This window comes from Eutrigla gurnardus (assembly GCF_963514095.1).
Source record: "Eutrigla gurnardus genome assembly, chromosome: 19".
Classification (NCBI taxonomy): Eukaryota; Metazoa; Chordata; class Actinopteri; order Perciformes; family Triglidae; genus Eutrigla; species Eutrigla gurnardus.
Window position 1 is genome coordinate 1,875,019 of NC_139930.1, and position 24,576 is coordinate 1,899,594.

Genomic DNA, 24,576 nt, shown 5'->3' on the forward strand with positions numbered 1-24,576 from the left:
ACTTTTGCAGAGAAGTTAAAAAATTGGCTCAAGAAGTCTTTAAGCAAATGGGAGTGATTTGAATTTAAATCCAAAGAGGCCGCTATTAAAAATAGCAAATATATTGCTAAACTAAAATGGCAAAAACAACAAGGAATAATTAGTGAAATTAATAAATTGTGTCATAAAGTTAATTTATCAGGGGAAGAACGTGTCAAAATAAATAGCCTTCAAACTGAATTAGATCATTTATACTTAGAAAAAGCAAAAGGGTCATATGTACGCTCAAGAGCTCGTTGGTTAGAGGAAGGGGAAAAAAATTCATCCTATTGTTTTGGTTTGGAAAAGCAAAGACAAGCCAAAAAGTTACTTGTTGATGGTGCTAGCATAGATGATCAAGACCAAATTAATGAGGAAATAAGAGCGTTTTATAGCAACTTATACATGTCAAAATATTCAGAAGAAAAATGTCTTTTGTTTTTTGAGAAAATAAGAGAACATGGTAAAATAATAGATGATGACTTTAAGCAACTTTTGGAAGATAAACTTAGAATTGAAGAGTTAGATAATGCAATCTTACGGATGTCCAAAGGGAAGTCACCTGGGCTGGACGGATTAACTGTAGAATTTTACACTTTTTTTTGGAAAGACATAAGAGAGTTGCTTTATAATGCAGTAGTAGAATGTATCTCGACAGGGCAGCTGTCTCCTACTATGAAACGGGGACTTATTACGTTAATCCCGAAGCCCAATAAAGACAAACTTTCACTGGACAATTGGAGACCGATAACCTTACTATGTAATGACTACAAATTGTTGGCACAAGTATATTCGAGTTGATTAGATAGGCGTCTGACAAAAATAGTTGATGAATGTCAGTCAGCTTTTGTGAAGGGTAGAAATATCCATAATCATACTTGATTATGGATTATGGAGACTTTATTGATACTGACAGTTATGTGTTATTTCTAGACTTATACAAGGCCTTTGACAGCATTGAACATCCTTTCCTGCTGAAAGCATTACAATTTCTGGGCTTTGGGGATACTTTTTGTAATATTATTAAGATGTTTTATACTGACGTTAGCAGTTATGTTTCCTTGAACCCTGGTCTGACCTCTAGGTTTAATGTATTACGTGGAATCCGACAGGGATGCCCTATCTCCCCAAAGCTGTTTATACTGTCAACCCAATTGTTAACAATTCTTGTTAACCATACTACAGAATTAGCAGGCATTCAAATCTTTGACAAAGAATTTAAAATAAGTCAGTTTGCGGATGATACGTCAATTTTTTTAAGAGATAAATCAATGGTCGATAAATCCCTGAATACTATTTAGTTTTTCTCAGATGCTTCAGGATTATCGCTCAATTTAAAAAAGTGTGAACTACTTCCCATTCATGAAAAAGTGGAATCTGTAATTTCTTCAATTAGAGTAAATTCTGAAGTAAAATATCTGGGAATAACTTTGACTAAAAACCTTATGAGAAGAGAAGATGTAAACATCTCCAATAGTATAACAGACATGAAGAAATCCCTCAGTCATTGGTTAACTCGGGATCTTACTATTTTTGGTCGAGTCCTTCTATCCAAGGCGGAAGGTGTCTCAAAACTAATTTACCCATGCCATTCCATATTTATCTCTCCCAGTAATATTAGAAAAGCAAACTCAGTTATTTTCCAGTTCATATGGAGGAACAAAACGCATTACAATAAAAAGTCGCAGCTGGTTAAAGAATATGACAAAGGTGGTGTTAAAGCTCTTGATTTTGAGTCGATGGTCGGTACTTTTAGGATAAATCGGATAAAAGCTTTTTTACTTCAGCAGAATTCAATATGGTTTCACATTCCAAGGTCGTTGTTTCATAAATTAGGTGGGCTAGAATTTCTTTTAAAATGTGATTTTGAGGTGAGTAAAATTCCCATTAAATTGTCTAACTTTACATTTACATTTAGGTCATTTAGCAGACGCTTTTGTCCAAAGCGACTTACAATAAGTACATTTGTCAAAAGAAGGAAACAAATAAACCACAACGTATCATTGCCGATAAAGTAAGAGCTAAAAATAGAAAAATGTTAGGTCCTCATCTGAGTAACGTAGTACGTTAAGAGCGACAGTGCTATGATCAGAGTGCTATAGGTAAGGGTTTTTTTTTTTTTTTTTTTTTTTGGGGGGGAGGGGGGTGTTAGTGGGTCATGCTATGTAGAGTCGAAGTGAAGTCTGAACAGGTGAGTCTTGAGCCTTTTTCGGAAGATGGCAAATGACTCTGCTGTCCTGACATTGGTCGGGAGTTCGTTCCACCACTGAGGCGCCAGAACAGAGAAGAGTCTGGACTTTGCTGAGCGACATTTGTTTGATTTCAGCGATGGTTGTACCAGCCGGCCAGCTGAAGTAGAGGAGCGAAGTGCTCGCTTCGGGGCATGAGGTTTGACCAGTGTTTGAAGGTAGATGGGTGCCGTTCCATTGATGGCCCTGAAGGCCAGTGCCATCGTCTTGAATTGGATGCGTGCTGCAACAGGGAGCCAGTGGAGGTCACGGAGGAGGGGGGTCACATGGGAGAATTTGGGTAGAGTGAAGATAAGGCGTGCTGCAGCGTTCTGTATACGCTGCAATGGTTTAATCGCAGAGGCCGGGAGTCCGGCCAGGAGAGAGTTGCAGTAGTCAAGGCGGGAGATGACCAGTGCTTGGACCAGGAGTTGCGTTGCATCCTTTGTGAGGAAGGTCCGAATCCTGCGGATATTGTAGAGGGCAAATCTGCAGGATCGGGCCACAGCAGTGATGTTGGGGGTGCAGGATAGTTGGTCATCGAGGATTACACCCAGGTTCCTCGCAGTTGACGACGGCAATACTGTGATGCCCTCGACAGTGACCGACAGGTCCATGCGAGGTCAGTCTTTCCCTGGGATGAAGAGGAGTTCGGTTTTATTCAGGTTAAGCTTGAGGTGATGTGCAGTTGTCCAGACAGAGATGTCAGCCAGACAGTCCGAGATGCGAGTTGCAATGTGAGTGTCAGAGGTTGGGGGAAAAGAGAGGAACAGCTGGGTGTCATCTGCGTAGCAATGGTAGGAGAATCCATGCGATGTGATAACAGAACCTAGTGATCTGGTGTATAGTGAGAACAGAAGCGGTCCTAATACTGAGCCTTGAGGGACACCCGTGTCCAGAGAACAGGGTTTGGACATAGAGCTATTCCATGTGACCTGAAAGGTGCAATTTGTCAGGTATGATGTGAACCAGGTTAGAGCAGAGTCAGTTATGCCAAGTTCTGCCAGAGTGGAGAGGAGGATTTGGTGGTTGACTGTGTCGAATGCAGCAGATAGGTCGAGGAGAATGAGAACGGAGGAGTGGGATGAGGCTCTGGCGTCTCGGGGTGAGGAGGGAGGAGAACATGGAGAAGAGTTTCCTGGGGTTGGAGGCAGAAGAGTTGATCTTTGCCAGGTAGAAGGCAGATTTAGCTGCCGAAACAGTTGAGGTGAAGTCAGAGAGGAGGTGGTGGTAGTGAGCAAGGTCCTCGTGCTGGCCCGATTTCTTCCATTTTCTCTCTGACGCTCGCAACAATGATCTGTTGGTTCGCAGAGGGTCGGACAGCCAGGGAGGGGAGGGAGATGATCGCGCAGGTCGTGAGATTGGGGGACAGAGAGTGTCCAAAGAAGAAGAGAGTGAGGACATAAGGATGGAGGAGGCTTCCTCAGTAGGCATTAAGGAGAACTGTTCTGAGGATGGTAGTGAGGAAATAACAGTTGAGGAGAGAACGGAGGGAGTGAGGGATTTCAGGTTGCGGCGGCTGGTGTAGAGGCGTAGAGGGGAGGGATGTGGTGTGCTTCATGGGGAGGGAGAAAGTCACAAAGTAGTGGTCGGACACGGTGAGCGGGGTAACAGAGTGCCGAGATGCCAGTATCTTGTGAAGACAAGGTCAAGTTGGTTCCCGGCCTGGTGAGTTGGTGGAGAGGGGGAGAGTGTAAGGTCAAATGCGGAGACGAAGTCAATGAATTCAGATGAATGCAGCTTTCCCGGGTGGATGTTGAAGTCACCGAGGACGACAAGTGGTGTGCCATCATCAGGGGAGCAGCTCAGGAGGGCATCCATCTCATCTAAAAAGTCACCGAGAGGACTGGGTGGGCGATAGATCACTATGATGTTGAGCTTGAAAGGAAGGGTGACGGAGACGGCGTGGAATTCAAGTGCAGATCGGGGTAGGTGGTCCAGGGGAAGGACCTGCTAGGACCATCTGGGTGAGATGAGGAGGCCAGTTCCTCCTCCTCGCCCTATTCGTCTTGGGGAGTGTGAGAACGAGTAGGCAGTTGAAAGGGCAGCTGGAGTGGCAGTGTTTTCTGGGGTGATCCAGGTCTCCGTAAGAGCCAGGAAGTGGAGAGTCTGCAGGGAGGCATAGGCTGAAATGGAGTCCGCCTTCTTGACTGCAGACTGGCAGTTCCACAGCCCCCCTAGTACTTCAAGTTCCTTACCGGTGGAGAATGGTGGGTAGCAGAGATTGGATGGGTTACAGCCTCGAGTGAAGGGTCTCTGGTAAAATCTTCTCCAGTGTGATGTCCTGACTGGGATAAGACACATGGCTGCAAGGGGGGGGGGGGGGGGGGGGTGGAGATGTTATGCCTACCTCAATGGACTCCCACAGATAGACTACCTTTGTCTTTGTTCAGCTGTCTTGACTCCCACAGATGGACTACCTTTGTCTTTGTTCAGCTGTCTTGCCTCCCACAGATAGACTCCCTTTGTCTTTGTTAAGCTGTCTTGACTCCCACAGATAGACTCCCTTTGTCTTTGTTCAGCTGTCTTGACTCCCACAGATAGACCCCCTTTGTCTTTGTTCAGCTGTCTTCGTTCTGATGTCCTGACGCTGTAGTGACAGCCTTTTAAGTGCTCAGTTTACCTCATGCACTGACTGTGACCCCTCCCTCCAATCAAGTCTATTGACTACAGCTGAGCTGGCTGAAACTAGCTGATTGCTCACTTAGCATAGACAGCTTCACAAGAATTTAAACAACAAGCTATCAACACAAGACTAAATGTTACAACTAGCTTTACTCACACAATGCCTAAACCCAAATCTACAATTAGTTTCTGACTTACCAGCAAGAGACAAAGCAGCTTCCTTCCTTTCTCCAGACAAAACTTTCATAGCCAGATTCTCCAATTTTGGAAAATGATATTCACTCATAATTTTTCCCCTTACGCTTCAACCCTGTGGAACATCATCTTCTTGATGTCATCTTAACAAATAGAAAATCTCTATTTATAAATGATTGGGTTGAGAAAGGTATTATTTTTGTAATTGATTTGTTGGATTGTAATGGTAACCTTTTGGATTATGAAGCTTTTCTCGTCAAGTATAACTTCAATTGTTATCAAAAATTCAAAAAGGTTTGCAAAGCAGTCCCATTACCTTTGAAAAATAAAATTGAAGTAATTTGATTGAAATATGGGTGTTTTATTGAATATAATAACTTCTGTTGTCCTCTGGGGTCAAAAAGACCCCGAAGCACAAAGTAGTGCAATGGAGCAAATTGTCACACCATACTGCTTTCCAACAGATGAACACACCCCCTCCTCATGGCACACACACGCGCACGCACACACACACACACACACACACACACACACACACGCACGCACGCACGCACGCACAGAGAGGCACATGTGTGATGTGTGGGGTCAAGCAATGGTTAGGACAACAAAAAACAAAAACAAAAAAGGTCTTTTCTCACAGGTGTTGGGGCATTTCACATTTTAGTCTGAGAGAGACAGAGGCAGGCAGCACAATGAGGAGGCAGAAGCAATATACTTTGCAGGAAGCTCGTGACCTAATTTTGGAGAAGAATGACTAGGAGGAAGACGATACTGAACATGAGGACAAATCAACTGATGAGAGAGTCAGTGTCAGAAGAGGAAGAAAATAATGATGGGGTGATTGATCCACCATACAGACCACATGCTACTTCTTCCTCTGAAGAAGCCCCCACATCGCCCACTGCAGAAGTGGAGGACTATAGACTAGAGGACACTTCTTTTGATGAAGAGGAAGATTCTGAAGCTGAACTAGAAGACGTCTCGGAATTTGAGGACTGCACTTTTTATGAAGAGGAAGAATCTACCAATGAGGAAGAATCTGAGGAAGAGGACCCAGCTGAGATGGAAGAATATTTCCAATCAAAGGATGAATCATTGATCTGGTCTTCCATCCCTCTGATACCCCTTTTCCACCAACGCAAACCATAGTTCAAGAGCCGGGCCGGTGCCGTGCTGGTTCGCAGTTGGTTCAACTTGCGAACCGTCCGAGAACCTGTTTGCGTTTCCACCGGCTAGAGAGCCCAGAGAACCACGTCATTACGTCACTGTATACGTCTGAGGTTTCCCCGCAGCGCTAATTTCAAGCATAGCAGACATGTCTCTTCAGAAAAAGTGTTTATTTTGGTAAATAATACAATAACAATAAAATACACAAAACACTAAAATCACAACATTTTTTAAAGTGTAGAACAGTGTGTGATCAATAGATCAGAGTGTTTGATGTTTAGTCATCTGCAGGTTGGACCTCCGTTCAATATCGCCGATGTCCGACAGCTCTACAAACACAAACCAGAGAACAGTGGTTTAATCACAAACGTGTCCACGACGCTGTAAACACAGATGTTAAGTCACGTTGGTAGTTGGTAACGTTTAGTGAGCGAACGGCAGTCAGAAAGTGGCATGCTAACGTTGTTATTAGCAATATCACGCTAGCTGGCTAGCTAGCCGGTCAGCCTACATTACCCGAGGAAGCAAAGCCACTAGTTGCTGCTGTTACGAACGTAATCACTAGCTTGGTCAACTAAACAGAAATGTGTCGTTGGTTTGCAACGAGGTTAAACATTTTAAAAGTGAAACTTACCGGGAACAGTAACGTTAGTAAAACTCAGCAGCGGCGTATTTTCCCCCGTTGCCTCGAGCGTTAACCCCGCCCCCAGCCCCTAACGTAAGCCGGGCCCAGTTCCAGCCCAGCAAGGAGTTGGGGCCGCTCGGGAACCAGTTTTCCAGGCCGAGAGCCGGCTCTTTGTCTGTGGAAACAGGAAGAACTGGTTCACGATTGGGCACCGGCTCCGAACCGGCCCTCAAAATGCCTCGGTGGAAAAGGGGTATGAGTGACAGACGATACATGACAACAGCAGAGAGAGAGACAAGCCACCATGGGCCGACTGCATATGCAAGGTCTCGTATTGATGATATCATGTCCACCTTCGACCTGTTTTCTGCCAAAGCCTATTCAAGAGGCAGTGCTGAACATGACAAATAAGGAAGGACAACGTGTGTATGGCATCAAGTTCTGCCCTCGCCTGAGTGATCTCAAAACATCAAAAAGGTGCCAAAAATGCAATGCATACATCTGCAAAGTTCACGCCACTTCTGCCTGCCCTGCATGCAACTAAGGGCACAATCAGACTGTTCAGACTATTCTGAAAAGATAGTCTTGAAATGTTGAATGTTTTGGAAATGTTGACATGTTTAAATGTCAGGTAATGAGTTGGAATAAAGTTCACTAAAAATTTGAAACAGAGGTGAGTGATAATTTATACTTTATGCTTTATCGACAATCAAACCAGATGACCTCATTTTTGACCCGGGAGGACAACAGGTGTGATTATTTGCTGCCATTGTAAAAATTTAAGTGGTTTAAAAACAGCATCCTAACTGGAATTTGATACCAGTCTGTGATGATCCATCAACACACGTGACTCTGATCGTTATCTACAGTAAGAATAATTGATGATTTTATTTATTTTTACTCAAAAACAAGGTAAAAAGATCATGTAAATGAGGTCTTATTGACCTTAAATTCCAAATGGAATAAAGAAATTGTGTTATAGCGTTTTAATGAAGTTGGCATTAAAGGTGTAACACAGAATTGGGTGAAGTTTCCACTTTATATTCTCTAAATAACAGTCAAACCAGACGGGGTCTGACCCCAGAGGACAACAGGTGTGATTATGTGCTGCCATTAAAAAAATTCTAATTATTCAAAAACAGCATCCTCACTAAACTTTGACATATACCACTCTGTGATAAGTCAAATAGTAAAAATAAAATTTAGTCAAAATAATTAATTGTTTCATTTTATTTTAAGTAAAAAACAGGGCATACTTTTATGTAAACAAGGTCTGTTGGCCCTAAATTCCAAAACGAAGGGGAAAATTTGTGGTAATGCGTTGGACTAAAGTAAGACTAAAGGTGTAACACAGAATTGACTGACAATTTATACTATATCCTTTAAATAACAGTCAAAACCAGGTGGGGTCATTTTGACCCCAGAGGACAAAAGGTGCATGGCAATCGGGAGGACAACACGAGGGTTAAGATAATTAATACAATTTATCCAACGGCTGCATTTCTCAATAAAAGATTTAGATTTGAAGTGGACCCATGTGCCTTCTGTGGTGAAAATGAAGAAACTTTAGAACACATATTTTTTTATGTCCTTTGTCCCAAAGATTCTGGTCAAACATAAGACATTGGTTATTATTGAAGATTACTGACATCCCAATTTTTGACATGTCTCACGTTTTATTTTACATGGATAATCTGAATGCTTCTGTTTCTGACTTTGTTAATATTGTTTTGCTTTTGGGCAAATATCATATACACTGTTGTAAATGGCGTACTACTGAACCCTCCTTTGATTGGTTTCTAAATTATTTTAAGTTGTTTTTTAAATCACTCAAGAAAATGCATTGCAGCAAAATTGCAAATAAGATAAGTGCAGAATTTTCTAGGTTGTTGTTATTTTGAGTGATGGCCTTGGATTTGTACCTTAATGTCTACGCTCCAGCCTGTAAATTTAAGATGCTTGGTGTTTTTATTTAAAAGTCTTGTTTTTGTTTAGAATACTTAATTACTTCCACTTAATCCCCCCTAGTCTTTCTGTGTGTTATTTGTATGGTTTTGCCTGTCCTCGCGTTATGTTTTTTTTATGTTATTATGATTGTACATCCTCTGCGAGACACTGTATGATCTTATGTTTAAATAATAAAAAAAGAAAAAAAAAAACTTGCAAAGTCCAGGCAGACACACCCCGTCGGTGTGGCGCGCTAACTACACCTAGTCTACGAAACTAGGGCCCTTAGTCTCTGTCTGTGATGTCAACGTACTGTCTTTGACACACTCTGGTTTCCCCATGTGCAGGTTAATGTTTGCATTTTGTTCAGTTCCATTATGGTGTCCAAGATTTTTATTATTTTCATATCCTGTATTTTTATACAGGAGAAATGTTACCTCTTACAAGCTGACGGTGTGAATTTTATTTTACATTTTACTGGACAATAAAACAATACTCTATTGTAAGATTCTTTTGTTCAACATAAGTTCCACTATACGATCAAATGAAGAGTTTAATAAAGAGCAAAACGTGTGCAACTGCTGTGGGCTGCTTATGTCTCTGTCCGCGATGTCGATGTCTGTGACAGTCTGGTTTCCCCATGTGCAGGTCCACTTACACAACGCAGAGAGAGACTGGTGTAAGAACCTGCGTTACCTTAATGTTCTTATTTTTATCTCATACTAATATTCCTTTCTCTTGTACTCATCAAATGTCCTGCTGCTCCTATTTGATTGTGTGAACTGTTTTGTCTGTTAACTATTTTGATGAAGAAGACCTCTTGGACTTCTCCCTTCCTTAACCGTCTCTGAACATCCTTATCTCACATTGATTGATCAAGGCCTGATGAATGACCCCTGTTGTGACATGGTGTAGGGAAACCCAGCTGCTCCGAGAGCAGCCACACCTTTGTCTTCTCAGGAAGTCTCTTCCTCTTGGAAGACATATGTATTGAATCAATGCAAATCCACTCATCACACCTTCCTCTTTGTTCTCCAGATAATTCTGTTTAAATCTCTCTCTAGGCTAGCCCATTCTTGTCAGAAAGGACTTTATCACAACGCTGTAACTTCCCTTTTCCACTGTCAGTGATTAAACCCCATCTGTACCAGCCACAGAATTGGACCTGAAGAGTTTTCTTCCACACTGGCACATAGTGGACCGTTACACTAACAACATAGGCCTACATCACATTACATTATTCCATATTAGGTTAGCACTGAGAGCTCATATTGCCCATCACTGCTAACGCTATATTGTTTCTGTAGACAAAAGAAAGAGGTTATCACTCACCTAACTGGCATCAATGTTGGTTCCTGTGAACTGTCTTTTACTAGGGGTGGGCGGAGATTGATATTTTTGTTGTAGTTTCTCTTCTATAAGTTCAGCAAGCCACTGGGATTTATTCACAGTTTGTGTGAGCGCAGCATCTCTCTCAGTCCTTATGTACAGCGCTCCTCTCCACCTCTCTCACTCTGCTCACTCAGGGTTCACTAGCCCCCCCCCCCCCCCCCCCCCTTCTTTTGAGTTCTTTGTGAGCAAACAGCCAGGTTCAGTAGTAGTTTGCACTTTATTTGCACTACTTACTTTATTGTTATATTATTATTATTACAGGGCTGCATGGTGGTGTAGTGGTTAGCACTCTCGCTTCACAGCAATAGGGTCCCGGGTTCGATTCCCGGGTCGGCCCCGGGTTCCTTCTGTGTGGAGTTTGCATGTTCTCCCGTGTAAGTGTGGGTTCTCTCCGGGTTCTCTGGCTTCCTCCCACAGTCCAAAGACATGCAGGATGGGGATAGGTAAATTGGTGACTCTAAATTGCCCGTAGGTGTGAATGTGAGCGTGAATGGTTGTTTGTCTCTACATGTCAGCCCTGTGATAGACTAGCGTCCTGTCCAGGGTGTACCCTGCCTTCGCCCAATGACAGCTGGGACCAGCTCCAGCCCCCCCGTGACCCTGAATACAGGATAAGCGGTAGAAAATGGATGGATGGATATTATTATTACATTGTTTTTGTAGTAATATATTGTTACATTCTTAACAAACCAAATATTTTATATTTAAAATACATTTCTCAGTTCTCCAGTTTTGCAGTGTTCATGTTTGCAACTTGGGTTAATAAATATGATTTTCTTATTTTGCTAAAATCTTTGTCCTCTTTTATTATTATCATAATCATAATCAATTAATTAAAGGCAAAAGTACAAAATCATTCAATATCAGGAATTTTCAAGTAAAAAGTATCGGTATCTGCAATACTGGTCCTGTAATTACTCGGTATCGGATTGATACCAAAATTTGCAGTATCGCCCACCCCTATGTTTTACACCAACGCCATGTTTATTTATTTATTGCGTAAAACCAGACTTTTAGCCGTCATTTGTGCCTGAACCAGTGGTTCCGGACTCGGACCTCCCACTTCCCGTTAAGGTAAACTTGTGTCGCAACATGTTGCGGTGCTGCGCGGCTTGACCCGATCTATCACCACACGGATGGCCCCGTGTTGTGTGTGTTGAGCCATTGCTCTACCGGTAGAACTTTACACATCTGCTTCAATGCTCAACGTAGACATCCTGTTTGCTGATTGGTTAGATAGATTGTCTGTCAAACACTTCCGACGAATCGGTGGTCTTCGGGTTCCCTGGGTGGGATTTACGTGTCCCTCCTCCCTGTTGTTTTCCAGTATGTCTCCGCCCCGCGGGTTCAGAAGAACAGACGTGCCCGAAGGTTCGCGAATCTCTTGGCACTGACTTCAGAAAACAAGACATGACATTTAAGTCACACGGTTGATTTGTTGAATATAAATCAAAATCGAGATTGACCATAACAGCTATGTGTGTACTAGATATGCAAGCTGGGACACAGATCTTTACTTTCAAACAGTTAGGTATAGCAGGTCATATTATTAAATGTAAAATATATATTTTAAAAATCCTGACAAAATTACAAAAAAATAAGAGGCAGAGTTTAGGATGAGAACAATACAAACAACATAAATCACAACACTTTTAATAAGTTGTCAGTAACATAACTGTAGGGTTTATATACTGTATGAACTTTTTCCAGATTATAGTTTGTTTAATTGTGTTGTATAGGGATGAAAATAGATATAATCCTGATATTTAACATTTCACAAACGCTCTTTGATACCAGATGTTAAACCTTTATTCAGTCAGTTTAGATGTCATTGTTACAGCTCCCAGGACCCTCAGAATCTTCCGAATGTCAGAATCTTCCAAACCGTTGGACAAATGAATGGACGAGTTTATGTGATCTGCACCAAATAGTAAACTGTGTTCATTAACAAAAATTAAAAATGCAGGAAACGTTTTTATTGATGATCAGATTGTTTCTGCACACAAAGCAGCTTTCAGATTGAGACTTTGTTGTTCCGTAGATGAACACTTGAACCAAATGCTTTTGACTATAAAGACTGTGATGTGACGCTGGGAGACTAAACCTGGCCATCCTTTATCTAGATCTCTATAGATTGTTGAGCTCCAGGAGGGTTTGGTCCAACACCTGGTGCATGTCCAGGTTCTCGTCTTTGGCCTGGGTAAGTTTCTCTGGAGGACAAAACAAAATCACACGTGAGACTTCTGTCTAGAAGTACATGCTTTAATGTTACAACAGATGCTTTATCATTACTTTATCTCATCCTATCTGTCGGAATAAACCAGTATTCACAACCCGCCCTCACTATCAAGGCATCAAATAATCATTTTGGTTTGTTCTCCTTGGTGTCATTTAATGTGTGAGCATTTGTATGCAGCTGCATTGTAGGTAGAGCAAACAGACATAGGGCAAAGAGAGGGAGGGAGAGAGGAAGTGGACAGGTCAAACAAACACAGGACTAAGTCCAGTAGACCATTAGTGTCCTGTTGCAAGCTAGAAGGAAATATTGACATTTTGTCACCTCAGTCGTTAGTCAAGTAAATGTAAACCAAGCTATTTTCCTAAACCTGTGGTTCTGGTCGTTAAACCTAATTTCCTGTGAAGTTTATTTTGAAAAGATACAATGCATTTAATGAGCATGTATTGACACGTCGTCACTGACATGTGATGACGCGATTAGAGGGGAGCTTTGGAGCTCTGACCACCCTGAAATATTTTGATTGATTGATTGACTGATTTATTTCTGGATCAAAAACACATGAAATCCCCCCCCCCCCCCCCCCAAAAAAAAAAACAGAAATCCAAAAGGATAACATGCAAAAGTATAACACTTATTTCCAGCATGGTCCTTGATTTGATGACATTATACTGTTTTAGCATCCGTCTCTTTAAGACTTCCTCCTGAAAAGGCCAAGACTGCTCTGATTGGCCTGTAAGAAAAACATGGAGCACCTTTATAACAGTAGGGTTGTGGTCAAGTAGTCAATAAATTAGGTCCTAAAGCCTTTTCCTAACCACAAACCTGCAGCTGGTGACCAACGTGGGTCTGCGGTGGAGAAACTACAATAATGGACTACAAAAAGCTCATCGTCCACTTCTCCCCATGTAGTTGGTTTAATGAACAGCTTCAGTTCCAGCAGCTCCTCCTTCCTGTCGCTGTTACAGTCAACTCTGCTCTGTAAATCAACAGACCGACACTGTGTAATAATGTGTTCTATGTTGCTGTGTTTACCTGTTAATTATTAATTATAGGTCGATATTGCCTGTTTAACTGATGCGTCTTGTTATTGAACTACGTCTCCTATGTCCTGCTGGAACATGTAAATGTCCCACCGTGGGACAAATCCAAGATTATTTTAATCTTAAATGTGGACAGCTCACTTATATTATTTCATTTACAAGGTTGGAACTGACTTTAAAAAAGGAATCCAGGCTTCTAGTCTCAGGAGTTTATATGATAAAATAGGTTATTAATTGTTTGAGTTATGGAGAAGGGGTTGGATCTATTTCACTGCTTTTTGGAGATTTTGTGAATATATTTTGCTGACAGTTTGCTTAATTTACATTTAATTTAATTTGTTATTTTAGTTTTAGTTTTAAACATTTGTAACATTTGTAACAATTTATTGATAAATACAAATTGAATTACAGTCCATCTGTGGGAGTCCATCGAGGAAGTCCATTGAAGTAGGCATAACATCTCAACCACCACCCATCGCAGCCATGTGTCCTATTCCAGTCAGGACATCAAACTGGAGAAGATTTCGCCAGAGACCCATTGGTCGAGGCTGTAACCCATGCAATCTCTACTACCCACCATTCTCCACCAGTACTGAACTTGAAGTAGGGCTATGGAACTGCCAGTCTGCAGTCAAGAAAGCGGACACCATTTCAGCGTATGCCTCCCTGCAGACTCTCCACTTCCTGGCCCTTACGGAGACCTGGATCAGCCTAGAAAACACTGCCACTCCAGCTGCCCTTTCAACTGCCTACTAGTTTTCACACTCCCCAAGATGAACAGGTCGAGGAGGAGGAACTGGACTCCTATCTCACCCAGGTGGTTCCACCAGGTCCTTCCCCTGGACCACCTACCCCGATCTGCACTTGAATTCCATGCTGTCTCTGTCACCCTTCCTTTCAAGCTCAACATCATAGTGATCTATCGCCCACCCGGTCCTCTCCGTGACTTTTTAGATGAGATGGATGCCCTCCTGAGCTGCTCCCCTGATGATGGCACACCACTCGTCGTTCTCTGTGACTTCAACATCCACCCAGGAAAGCTGCACTCATCTGAATTCATTGACTTCTCCCCATTTGACCTTACACTCTCCCCCTCTCAACCCACTCACCGGGCCGGGAACCAACTTGACCTTGTCTTCACAAGGACCTGTGGCACTTCGGCACTCTCTGTTACCCCGCTCACCGTGTCCGACCACCATTTTGTGACTTTCTCTCTCCCCATGAAGTCCACGACATCCCTCCCCTCTACGCCTCGAACTGTCACCAGCCGCTGCAACCTGAAATCCCTCACTCCCTCCGCTCTCCTCTCCTCAACTGTTCTTTCCTCACTACCATCCACAGAACAATTCTCCTTAATGCCTACTGAGGTAGCCTCCTCCATCCTGATGTCCTCACTCTCCTCTTCTTTGGACACTCTCTGTCCCCCCCACCTCGCGACCAGCGCGATCATCTCCCTCCCCTCCCTGGCTGTCCGAATCAGATCAGTGTTGCGAGTGGCAGAGAGAAAATGGAAGAAATCAGGCCAGGATGAGGACCTTGCTCACTACCACCACCTCCTCTCTGACTTCACCTCAACTGATTTGGCAGCTAAATCTGCCTTCTACCTGTCAAGGATCAACACTTGCGCCTCCAACCACAGGAAACTCTACATGTTCTCCTTCCTCCCTCACTGCTGATGACTTTGCAACATACTTTACCAAGAAAGTAAATGACATCAGCTCCTCATTCACTCCTATACCCTCCCAGAAAACATCTCCACTAACTCTCAACTCGGATGGTCTTACCAGCTTTAGCCCTCTCACCTATGAAGACATTCATGCACTTGTTACATCTAACCATGCCACCACCTGCTCCCTTGACCCGATTCCCTCCTCTCTTCTCCAGGACATCTCACACGACATCTTGCCATTCCTCACCACCCTGATCAACTCCTCCCTCACCTCAGGTCTCATTCCAGCGGCTTTTAAGACGGCTACAGTGAAGCCCCTTAAAAAAACCCACCCTAGATGCTACTGACATCCAAAACTACAGACCTGTATCTCTTCTTTGATTCCTCTCTAAAACCCTGGAACGTGCCGCCTTCAACCAACTGTCATCGTATCTCTCACAGAACAACCTCGTTGACCCTAATCAATCAGGATTCAGGACTGCTCACTCCACTGAGACGGCCCTCCTCACAGTGACTGAGTCCCTGCGAGACGCCAGAGCCTCATCCCACTCCTCTGTTCTCATTCTCCTCGACCTATCTGCTGCATTCGACACAGTCAACCACCAAATCCTCCTCTCCACTCTGGCTGAACTTGGCATCACTGACTCTCCTCTCACCTGGTTTACATCATACCTGACAAATCGCACCGTTCAGGTCACATGTAATGGCTCTATGTCCAAACCCTGTTCTCTGGAAAGGGGTGTCCCTCAAGGCTCAGTATTAGGACCGCTTCTGTTCTCACTATACACCACATCACTAAGGCTCTGTAATCACATCACATGGATTCTCCTACCATTGTTACGCAGATGACACCCAGCTGTTCCTCTCTTTTCCCTCAACCTCCAACACTCACATTGCAACTCGCATCTCGGAATGTCTGGCAGACATCTCCGTCTGGACAACTGCACATCACCTCAAGCTTAACCTGCATAAAACCGAACTCCTCTTCATCCACACACATTATGGCCTTCGTCAACTGTGAGGAACCTGGGTGTAATCCTCGACAACCAACTATCCTGCACCCCCAACATCACTGCTGTGGCCCGATCCTGCAGTTTTGCTCTCTACAATATCCGCAGGATTCTGACTTTCCTCACAAAGAATGCAACGCAACTCCTGGTCCAAGCACTGGTCATCTACCGCCTTGACTACTGCAACTCTCTCCTGACTGAAAAAGCACTTCTATGATCTTACCTATAGCACTTTGATCATAGCACTGTTGTTCTTAAGGTATGTTTACTGAACAGCTACTACTTTACTCAGACGAGGACCTAACACTTTATTTTTTCGCTCTTACTTTACGGCAATGATATGTTGTGGTTTCTTTGTTTCTTTCTTTCTTTATACAAATACAAATATACTTATTGTAAGTCGCTTTGGACAAAAGCGTCTGCTAAATGCCCTAAATGTAAGCAAAATAGTCTATTCCACCGAGCGTAGTTCTCAAGTGTTGAGCAATTGATTCTAATGAGTCTCATTGACATAGGAAGGGACAACAAACCTGATTGGTGGCCTGATTTCACAGTTCATGTGTTAGGATGAACAACAGATACCAACATGGATGTTTTTGATGATATGAACCCTTTAAACCCTACGTTCAGTAACTTGATGTATTAAACTCTCATTTACTAATGATGTTCTAATTCTTTTTTTAGTAGACATTCTACTGAAAGTAATGATTCTTTTCATTATCAACAAAAATATTGATTATTTTACAATAACTGATTTAATAAGTAAGTCTGTAACATGTTGAGTATGAGGTTCTAAATGACTTGTTCTCACCGACTAACGATGTTCAGTTTATAATATAATAATAATATGATATCAAACAGGGTCACGCCTCTCAGCAGAAGGGGCCCGGTTCGAACCTGGGTTCTTTCAGTGTGTAGTTTGTGTGTTCTGTTAGTGTGTAGTGTGTGTGTTCTGTTAGTGTGAAGTGTGTGTGTTCTGTTAGTGTGAAGTGTGCGTGTTCTGTTAGTGTGTAGTGTTTATGTTCTGTTAGTGTGTAGTTTGTGTGTTCTGTTAGTGTGTAGTGTGTGTGTTCTGTTAGTGTGTAGTTTGTGTGTTCTGTTAGTGTGTAGTGTGTATGTTCTGTTGGTGTGTAGTTTGTATGTTATGTTGGTGTGAAGTGTGTGTGTTCTGTTAGTGTGTAGTTTGTGTGTTCTGTTAGTGTGTAGTGTGTGTGTTCTGTAAGTGTGTAGTTTCTGTTCTGTTAGTGTGTAGTGTGTGTGTTCTGTTAGTGTGAAGTGTGTGTGTTCTGTTAGTGTGTAGTGTTTATGTTCTGTTAGTGTGTAGTTTGTGTGTTCTGTTAGTGTGTAGTGTGTGCGTTCTGTTAGTGTGTAGTTTGTGTTCTGTTAGTGTGTAGTGTGTGTGTTCTGTTAGTGTGTAGTTTGTGTTCTGTTAGTGTGTAGTGTGTGTGTTCTGTTAGTGTGTAATTTGTGTTCTGTTAGTGTGTAGTGTGTGTGTTCTGTTAGTGTGTAGTGTGTATGTAAGACATCCAGGTAAATTGATGACTAACACTCCTGGGTGTGTGTGTGTGTGTGTGTGTGTGTGTGTGTGTGTGTGTGTGTGTGTGTGTGTGTGTGTGTGTGTGTGTGTGAACATGAACAAAGTCTCATGCTACGTTTTACTTCTAATAAATACCATAGTAAACTAGCCTCTACCAATGAAATAAAAGATGCCTTAACTGCTCAATACAAACATCCCATCTTCTATCTGTTCACAAATACATGATGTTACAGTTGTACATGATTAATTCACTGCTTATCAACAGAAGACATAAATAAAAGAGAAAGAAGACAAGACTGGAAAGAGACAGAAAAGCTTTAATAGATTCATTACAGGGCGGAGGGACAGGTTGAAATGAATAATCGATAAAGAACTAGAACCTCTGTTACCACCTCTGGTGGAATGGAACAGACCGGCAGCAAGCGGCAGAGAAGAGTTCAGAAAGGAAGCAGGAAGCAGACAGGAAGTGAGAGAGCCGCTACAGTGTAGTCATGTCGTTGAGGGCCAGATCCAGCTCCTCACTCAGAGCCTTGCCCTTCAGCTTCTGAGCGTACACTTCATCTGGAGGAGGACAAACAGACAGACAGACGGACGGACGAGGAATTGACAGAACGGAAAGGGAGTGAGACAACAACAAGAATGTTAATTGGAAACTGAACATTCAAGAGTCATCACCACCATCACCACCACGACACAACCATCACCACCACCACAACCATCATCATCACCACCACTACAACCATCATCACCTTCACCACCACCACAACCATCATCACCATCACCACAACCATCATCACCATCACCACCACTACAACCATCATCACCATCACCACCACTACAACCATCATCACCATCACCACAACCATCATCACCATCACCACCACTACAACCATCATCACCATCACCACAACCATCATCACCATCACCACCACTACAACCATCATCACCATCACCACCACCACAACCATCATCACCATCACCACCACTACAACCATCATCACCATCACCACCACTACAACCATCATCACCATCACCACAACCATCATCACCATCACCACCACTACAACCATCATCACCATCACCACAACCATCATCACCATCACCACCACTACAACCATCATCACCATCACCACCACCACAACCATCATCACCATCACCACAACCATCATCACCATCACCACCACTACAACCATCATCACCATCACCACCACCACAACCATCATCACCATCACCACAACCATCATCACCATCACCACCACTACAACCATCATCACCATCACCACAACCATCATCACCATCACCACCACTACAACCATCATCACCATCACCACAACCATCATCACCATCACCACCACTACAACCATCATCACCATCACCACCACTACAACCATCATCACCATCACCACAACCATCATCACCATCACCACCACTACAACCATCATCACCATCACCACCACTACAACCATCATCACCATCACCACCACTACAACCATCATCACCATCACCACCACTACAACCATCATCACCATCACCACCACCACAACCATCAACACCATCATCACCATCACCACCACCACAACCATCATCACCATCACCACCACTACAACCATCACACCAAAAACTCATGCAAGTAAATGTATGTAGTATCAGCATAATATGAACGTATGTCCTGCCTCATTAATGCAGGCAGACAGTGGTGTAATATATTATATTGGACTATATTTAGTGATATTATCATTAATGTAAGTGATATTTTCATGAGGTGAATGTTTACTATTTAATGTACTGCAGGATAGTTTTATCAATAACTACTGTTTTATAATCAGGGCCCGAGCACCGACCACAGTTGAAACTGTAGGAAATATTATAATTGTGCCAAATTAATCGCCTTTTTGGGGCCTTAGCATTTACCAAAACTTGCAAAAATGGCTCGTCATTCTGCCTGGTGAAAATTTTTCTATGTTATGGTTCTCCTATTTGGGCACCAAAAAAATGGACGCTAGTGTCACCTACAGGTATTTTGGACACGCCCCACACCATAACTGTGATTGACATGAAATGTCACATATGCAGATCCGTCTGCTCTACCAAAAAGCCTCTTGGACCACTACAATCCACCCACCAACATCTTCTGGTCTCATTACGGGACCGAGCTGATCAGAAGGTCTTCAAGGTTTTGTAGAATCTTTTTTCATTCTGAAGATAATAATGAACATCAAAGAGGCGTACTCTGGAAACAATACTCATAACTCCATAACCACTAGACCAATCATCACTAAACTTTACTCTTAGCTCCTCCCATTTTCATAAACGCATTCACCTTTTGTTGTGCATTCTTGTGTGAAGCATCATTTCTGCCCTGACCTGAAGTTACATGAACCACACAGACCTCACAGGAAGCCTACATTTGTTTTTTCTTCAAACAAGCGGGTAAAAGCTTGATGTCACCCAGATGGACACTGTGTTCAAGGTAAAGGATGACTTTCCTCATCCACACAGCTGCATGATATTTACATGCTTTCTGTCTGTGAAGGTGCACATGGACATCTTGTGGACATTTGTGTGTATACCGTTTGCACACATGAACTGCCATCTGTACATAATCACTGTCACTGAAAAGATGAGTGGACGTTATTTTGGAGGCTCATGGGTACCTGAGCTCAGCAGGACGGTTACAGGCCTTCACTCATCAAGGGGACGAGCAGAAAAATAATGACCTCTGAGAATTGACCCGTTGTTAGTGTGTAAATATACAAAGTGCATCACCGGCCTCATGCCATCATTTAGACTGCTGTCTGACCAGTCTTCAGAAGAGTTAGTGAAGCTGTTTGTTAACAGGATTCACAGCAGACATGTTACCTTCCAGGTCATCAATGGTCTTCTCCAGCTTGGCCACAGACCTCTCAGCAAACTCTGCACGGGTCTCAGCCTGGGATACAAACCAGGGGACAGTATGAGACAAAACCAGACAATAGTATCAGTGCTGTGGTGCATTCACTTCACATGGAGGAGGAAACGGAGTCTCACCTCTTTCAGTTTGTCGGTGAGAACTTTAATTTCTTCTTCATATTTGTCCTCTTTTTGTGAGTACTGAAACACAAACATGAAGTGGTGTTAAAATACATACACGGCTCCAGTAGGAAATTCTGAAACGGAAAAAGACACCATAAATTGTAAACACTGCAGTATTACTGAGTATTTAAGAGAGGCCGAATAATTATACACAAGAATAAACATTAACATTGTGGGACATTTCAACCTTGTTCTTGTGTCACTTTAACTACTTATATATTGTGTTCATTATAGTCAGCATTTTTCTGAAAGTCAAATCGTCTCGAAAGAAGCCGGCAGGTTGTTGAACAACCCTGTAGTCTTCTAGGTATTTTATGATGAACTCTAACTTCGAACCCTCTGGATAAAACTGCATTATAAAAAAAAAATGTTTTTACTGGTTCCCTAGTTTTCCTTTTACATCTTAATGGGACAGAATTAGGTATGAGGTTCTTCTACGTTGTCAGTGTATTATTTACCTAAAGTAGAAACGTAAAGTGCGTTATAAATAAAATAAAAGTTTCCTACTTCCTGTTGGTCATATTATCATCATTTAATATAAAGGGTGTGTTTCCTGTTTTACTACTGTTAGGTGAGTCTGTCTCCAGTCAGATTTTTGAATCTTTAATTATGGACATGATGGATTCTGTGTGTGTGTTAGAACTGGTTTAACTGGGCTGTCCTGTAGCTCGACGCCCCTCAGCTCCTACTATACCTTCTCAGCCTGGGCTTCCAGAGACTTCAAGTTGTTCGTGACATTTTTCAACTCTTCCTCAAGGTCACCTGATTTACTGAGCAAGGTGAGAGAGAGGAGAAGCAAGAAAAGAAAGAGTAGTGATTCGAAAGGCAGGAAAGCAGAGCCTGGCCCCTCCAACAATGTTACCAACATGTCTCTGTCGGTCTCACTCAGAGACTAGATCTGTTATTATCTGACTCTGAGTAAGAACATGTAGACATGGTTGGATGGTGCAGATTAAGATCGATTCACCAGAACTTCAACAGTAAGTCTGTTGTTATATTAGATGTTTCCAGTAAGCCCCATGCAGACCTGAACCAACACCACTCCCAGTACTTCCTGCCTGTCCATTCAAAGTTAACATTCTCCTAAAACAGCACCGTCTCCTACAAAATCACATTCTCATGCAACTAAAATACACTCTCAGTTTCCAGGGGAAATATTTTTTTCTGGATTTTCCTGGTCTCAGTTTGAAAACATGTAGTTAAGAAACAAAACAAAAAAATGCTACAAAACTACATAGTAAGGTTGAGACAACAAAAAAACATAGTTAGGTTTAGACGACTAAACTAACGTTAGGTTTATACAAAACTACAGTTAGATTTATACAACTAAGCGTCATAATTAGTTTGAGACAACTAAACTACATAGTTGGGTTGAGACGACTAAACGTCAGGTTGAGAAGACTAAACTACATAGTTAGGTTGAGATGACTAAACTACATAGTTGGGTTGAGACGACTAAACGTCAGGTTGAGATGACTAAACTACATAGTTAGGTTGAGATGACTAAACTACATAGTTAGGTTGAGACAACATAACTACATAGTTAGTTTGAGAGGGCTAAACTACATAGTTAGGTTGAGACAACTAAACTACAAGTAAACCCTCATTGTTTGGATTAAAATTACTATGAAATTGTAACAAAACAAAAACACAACAAAACTACTTGGTTCTAACGGGACACTAAGATCAGTCTCCTGGTGACAGTCCTGTGTTTTTTGACCCATCCAGAACAAGTCTCTATGGACTTGTTTAAACTAATTTGTGATTGTCAAGAGCCACTGTGATCCACAACAAAATATGTTTCCCTCGAAATGTAATTCACAATGACATCTTTGTGTGGGAGCATCATGTTTAGAAGACCAGACTGCCCAAAAGGACACTTGAAGTGAACATTTATCACAGACAATGTGACCACAACATCCCTGGTTTGATTCTGAGTGGGGATCTGTGACGTTTCTCCCTCTCACAAACATTTTGTTACTTTAAATGCATTGTTGGTTTTTGTCTTTTGCTTGGACTTGTTGAAAACATCATAGAATATATATGCCGACTCATCCATTAAGTAGAGCTTGAGGACATGCATAAGCTGGACAGAAGACAGAGAGGAGTTGCAGAAGGAGAAGTAAGAGGAGAAGCGTTAGACCTCGGTGGAGTTCATACAGTCAGTACCTCGTCCTCTCCGCACATCATGGACTTCAAATTCTGGTCCATGAGTCTGAGCTCCTCCTCCAGCTCCCTCACTCTCCTGAAGGGGTTAGTCCGGGAGGTTTGGGGTGAGGGGGGACAGTGGGCACGGCAGCCATAAAACAACAACACACAGTCACAGGTCCCATACAGGCAGTGGAGGTGTATTCAGACATGCATCACATGACAACACCATCAAGTAGATCTCTGTAAGGGGAGTCGTTATGTGCCTCAGGCAACATGATGCTCCAATACAACAACATGTTAGCTAGTGAATGATCAATTAGTCAGTGAACAGAAAATAACACAACAGCATTTTAATAATTGCTTCATCGTTGCAGTTATTTATAAATGACAGAATGCCAAACGTAAATTCAAGATGAGGATTTGCTGGTTGTCTATTCTATTCTATTGTGAACTGAGCATCTTTGAGTTGTATTGCATGTTAGTAGATTAATGGAAAAAATAAAATCATTAATTGCAGTTTATGAGTCCATGCACCACTTACAATCAGGACTGTCAATATCAAGTTAGGCTGGGCTGCACCAACAAGAATTCAGTTTTAGATCATGGTTTAACTTGAAATCATGTCTCTTTAAACGGCCACCTACATCAACATTAACATTGACTGTGGCTCAGGGGTAGAGCGAGTAGTCCTCCTTGGGCAAGATACTAGGGTTGGGCCAATTTCCGGTTTCCATCGGTTCGGTTCGGTTGACATGGCTAAATTTAATTTATGCAAACCAGTTGAACTAGCATTTGTCCTTATAACACGTTCTGGAAAATTAAAACTTCACAGCACTAAATCTGACTTGTTTCGCTTTTAGGCAGTGATTAAAATAATATTGTGTTTCTAAACGGATCGTGAGTGTCTGAGGTGACAGAGATCACATTTCAGTCGAGGCGGGAGGGGAAGATGCCACGCAGTACATTGTGTCTGTTTAAATCGACGTTTTGAAGATGCGTTATGAGGCGACGTGCCACCGGAGCATTTAACAAGCTCAGAACATCGATCTGAAGATGATAAAAAGCCTGTAGTTGCTCGTACGAGGCCGCTGTTGTATCATCAACATGTTTATGATGCACAACAACTTGCTTGCGGTTGAAGAGTCGTGTAAATATGCAAGACAAGCAAAAGTTCAAAGTTGTTTTGAAGCCACGGGCTAATCGGAATTCCGACGCTCATTGAATACGTCACATGGCCTGCTGCACCGTATCCGTCCCTCTGGTTCCGCAAAACCGTGATATTTTGTAAAAAGAGACACCGTTGTAGCGCTATGCCACACAGCAGAGTTCAGAGGAACACTGAGCAGCCCAAAGGTGGTATTTTAATTGATTTTAAATGTTACCCAATATTATTATTATTAGTTGTATTTATTTTATTATTTATATTTTATTATTATTAATTATAATGAATTATTTTCTGTTCCGTTGTCTCTTACCTATGAGATTTCATCTATGTGTCTCATCAATGCTATGAACAGATGAAATATAGACATGATATTATTGTTTTTATACTACTATACTATAAGGCTTACTTACTAGGTCGAGGCACCACACAAATGTTTTTAATTATTTCAATAGTGTAAGCAAGCATCTCAATAATGTTTAACTATTCTATTTGGATT

General features: G+C 42.2%; 2 protein-coding genes across 5 annotated transcripts in view; both read right to left on the minus strand.

Annotated features, from left to right (window-relative positions):
* Positions 1-10,171, minus strand: part of LOC311029348 (interleukin-6 receptor subunit beta-like) — a 34,604-nt gene extending 24,433 nt beyond the window's left edge. Inside the window, exon 1 of the mRNA XM_084034447.1 lies at positions 10,138-10,171. The gene's annotated coding sequence lies outside the window, so the exon portion shown is untranslated. The remainder of the gene's footprint in view (positions 1-10,137) is intronic.
* A 1,812-nt stretch (positions 10,172-11,983) lies between these two features.
* tpm2 (tropomyosin 2 (beta)) overlaps positions 11,984-24,576 on the minus strand; it is a 30,766-nt gene continuing 18,173 nt past the window's right edge. Inside the window, exons 6-9 of one of the 4 annotated variants that reach the window (XM_084034453.1) lie at positions 22,934-23,009; positions 20,720-20,782; positions 20,552-20,621; positions 11,984-12,407 (exon numbers count right to left, since the gene is read on the minus strand). In XM_084034453.1, coding sequence (XP_083890579.1) covers positions 12,325-12,407; positions 20,552-20,621; positions 20,720-20,782; positions 22,934-23,009 — 292 coding nt within the window. In that variant the 3' untranslated portion in view covers positions 11,984-12,324. Of the gene's footprint in view, positions 12,408-17,989; positions 18,254-20,551; positions 20,622-20,719; positions 20,783-21,458; positions 21,535-22,933; positions 23,010-24,576 lie in introns of those variants that run through there. The other 3 variants (XM_084034451.1, XM_084034452.1, XM_084034450.1) reach the window with 3 other exon arrangements.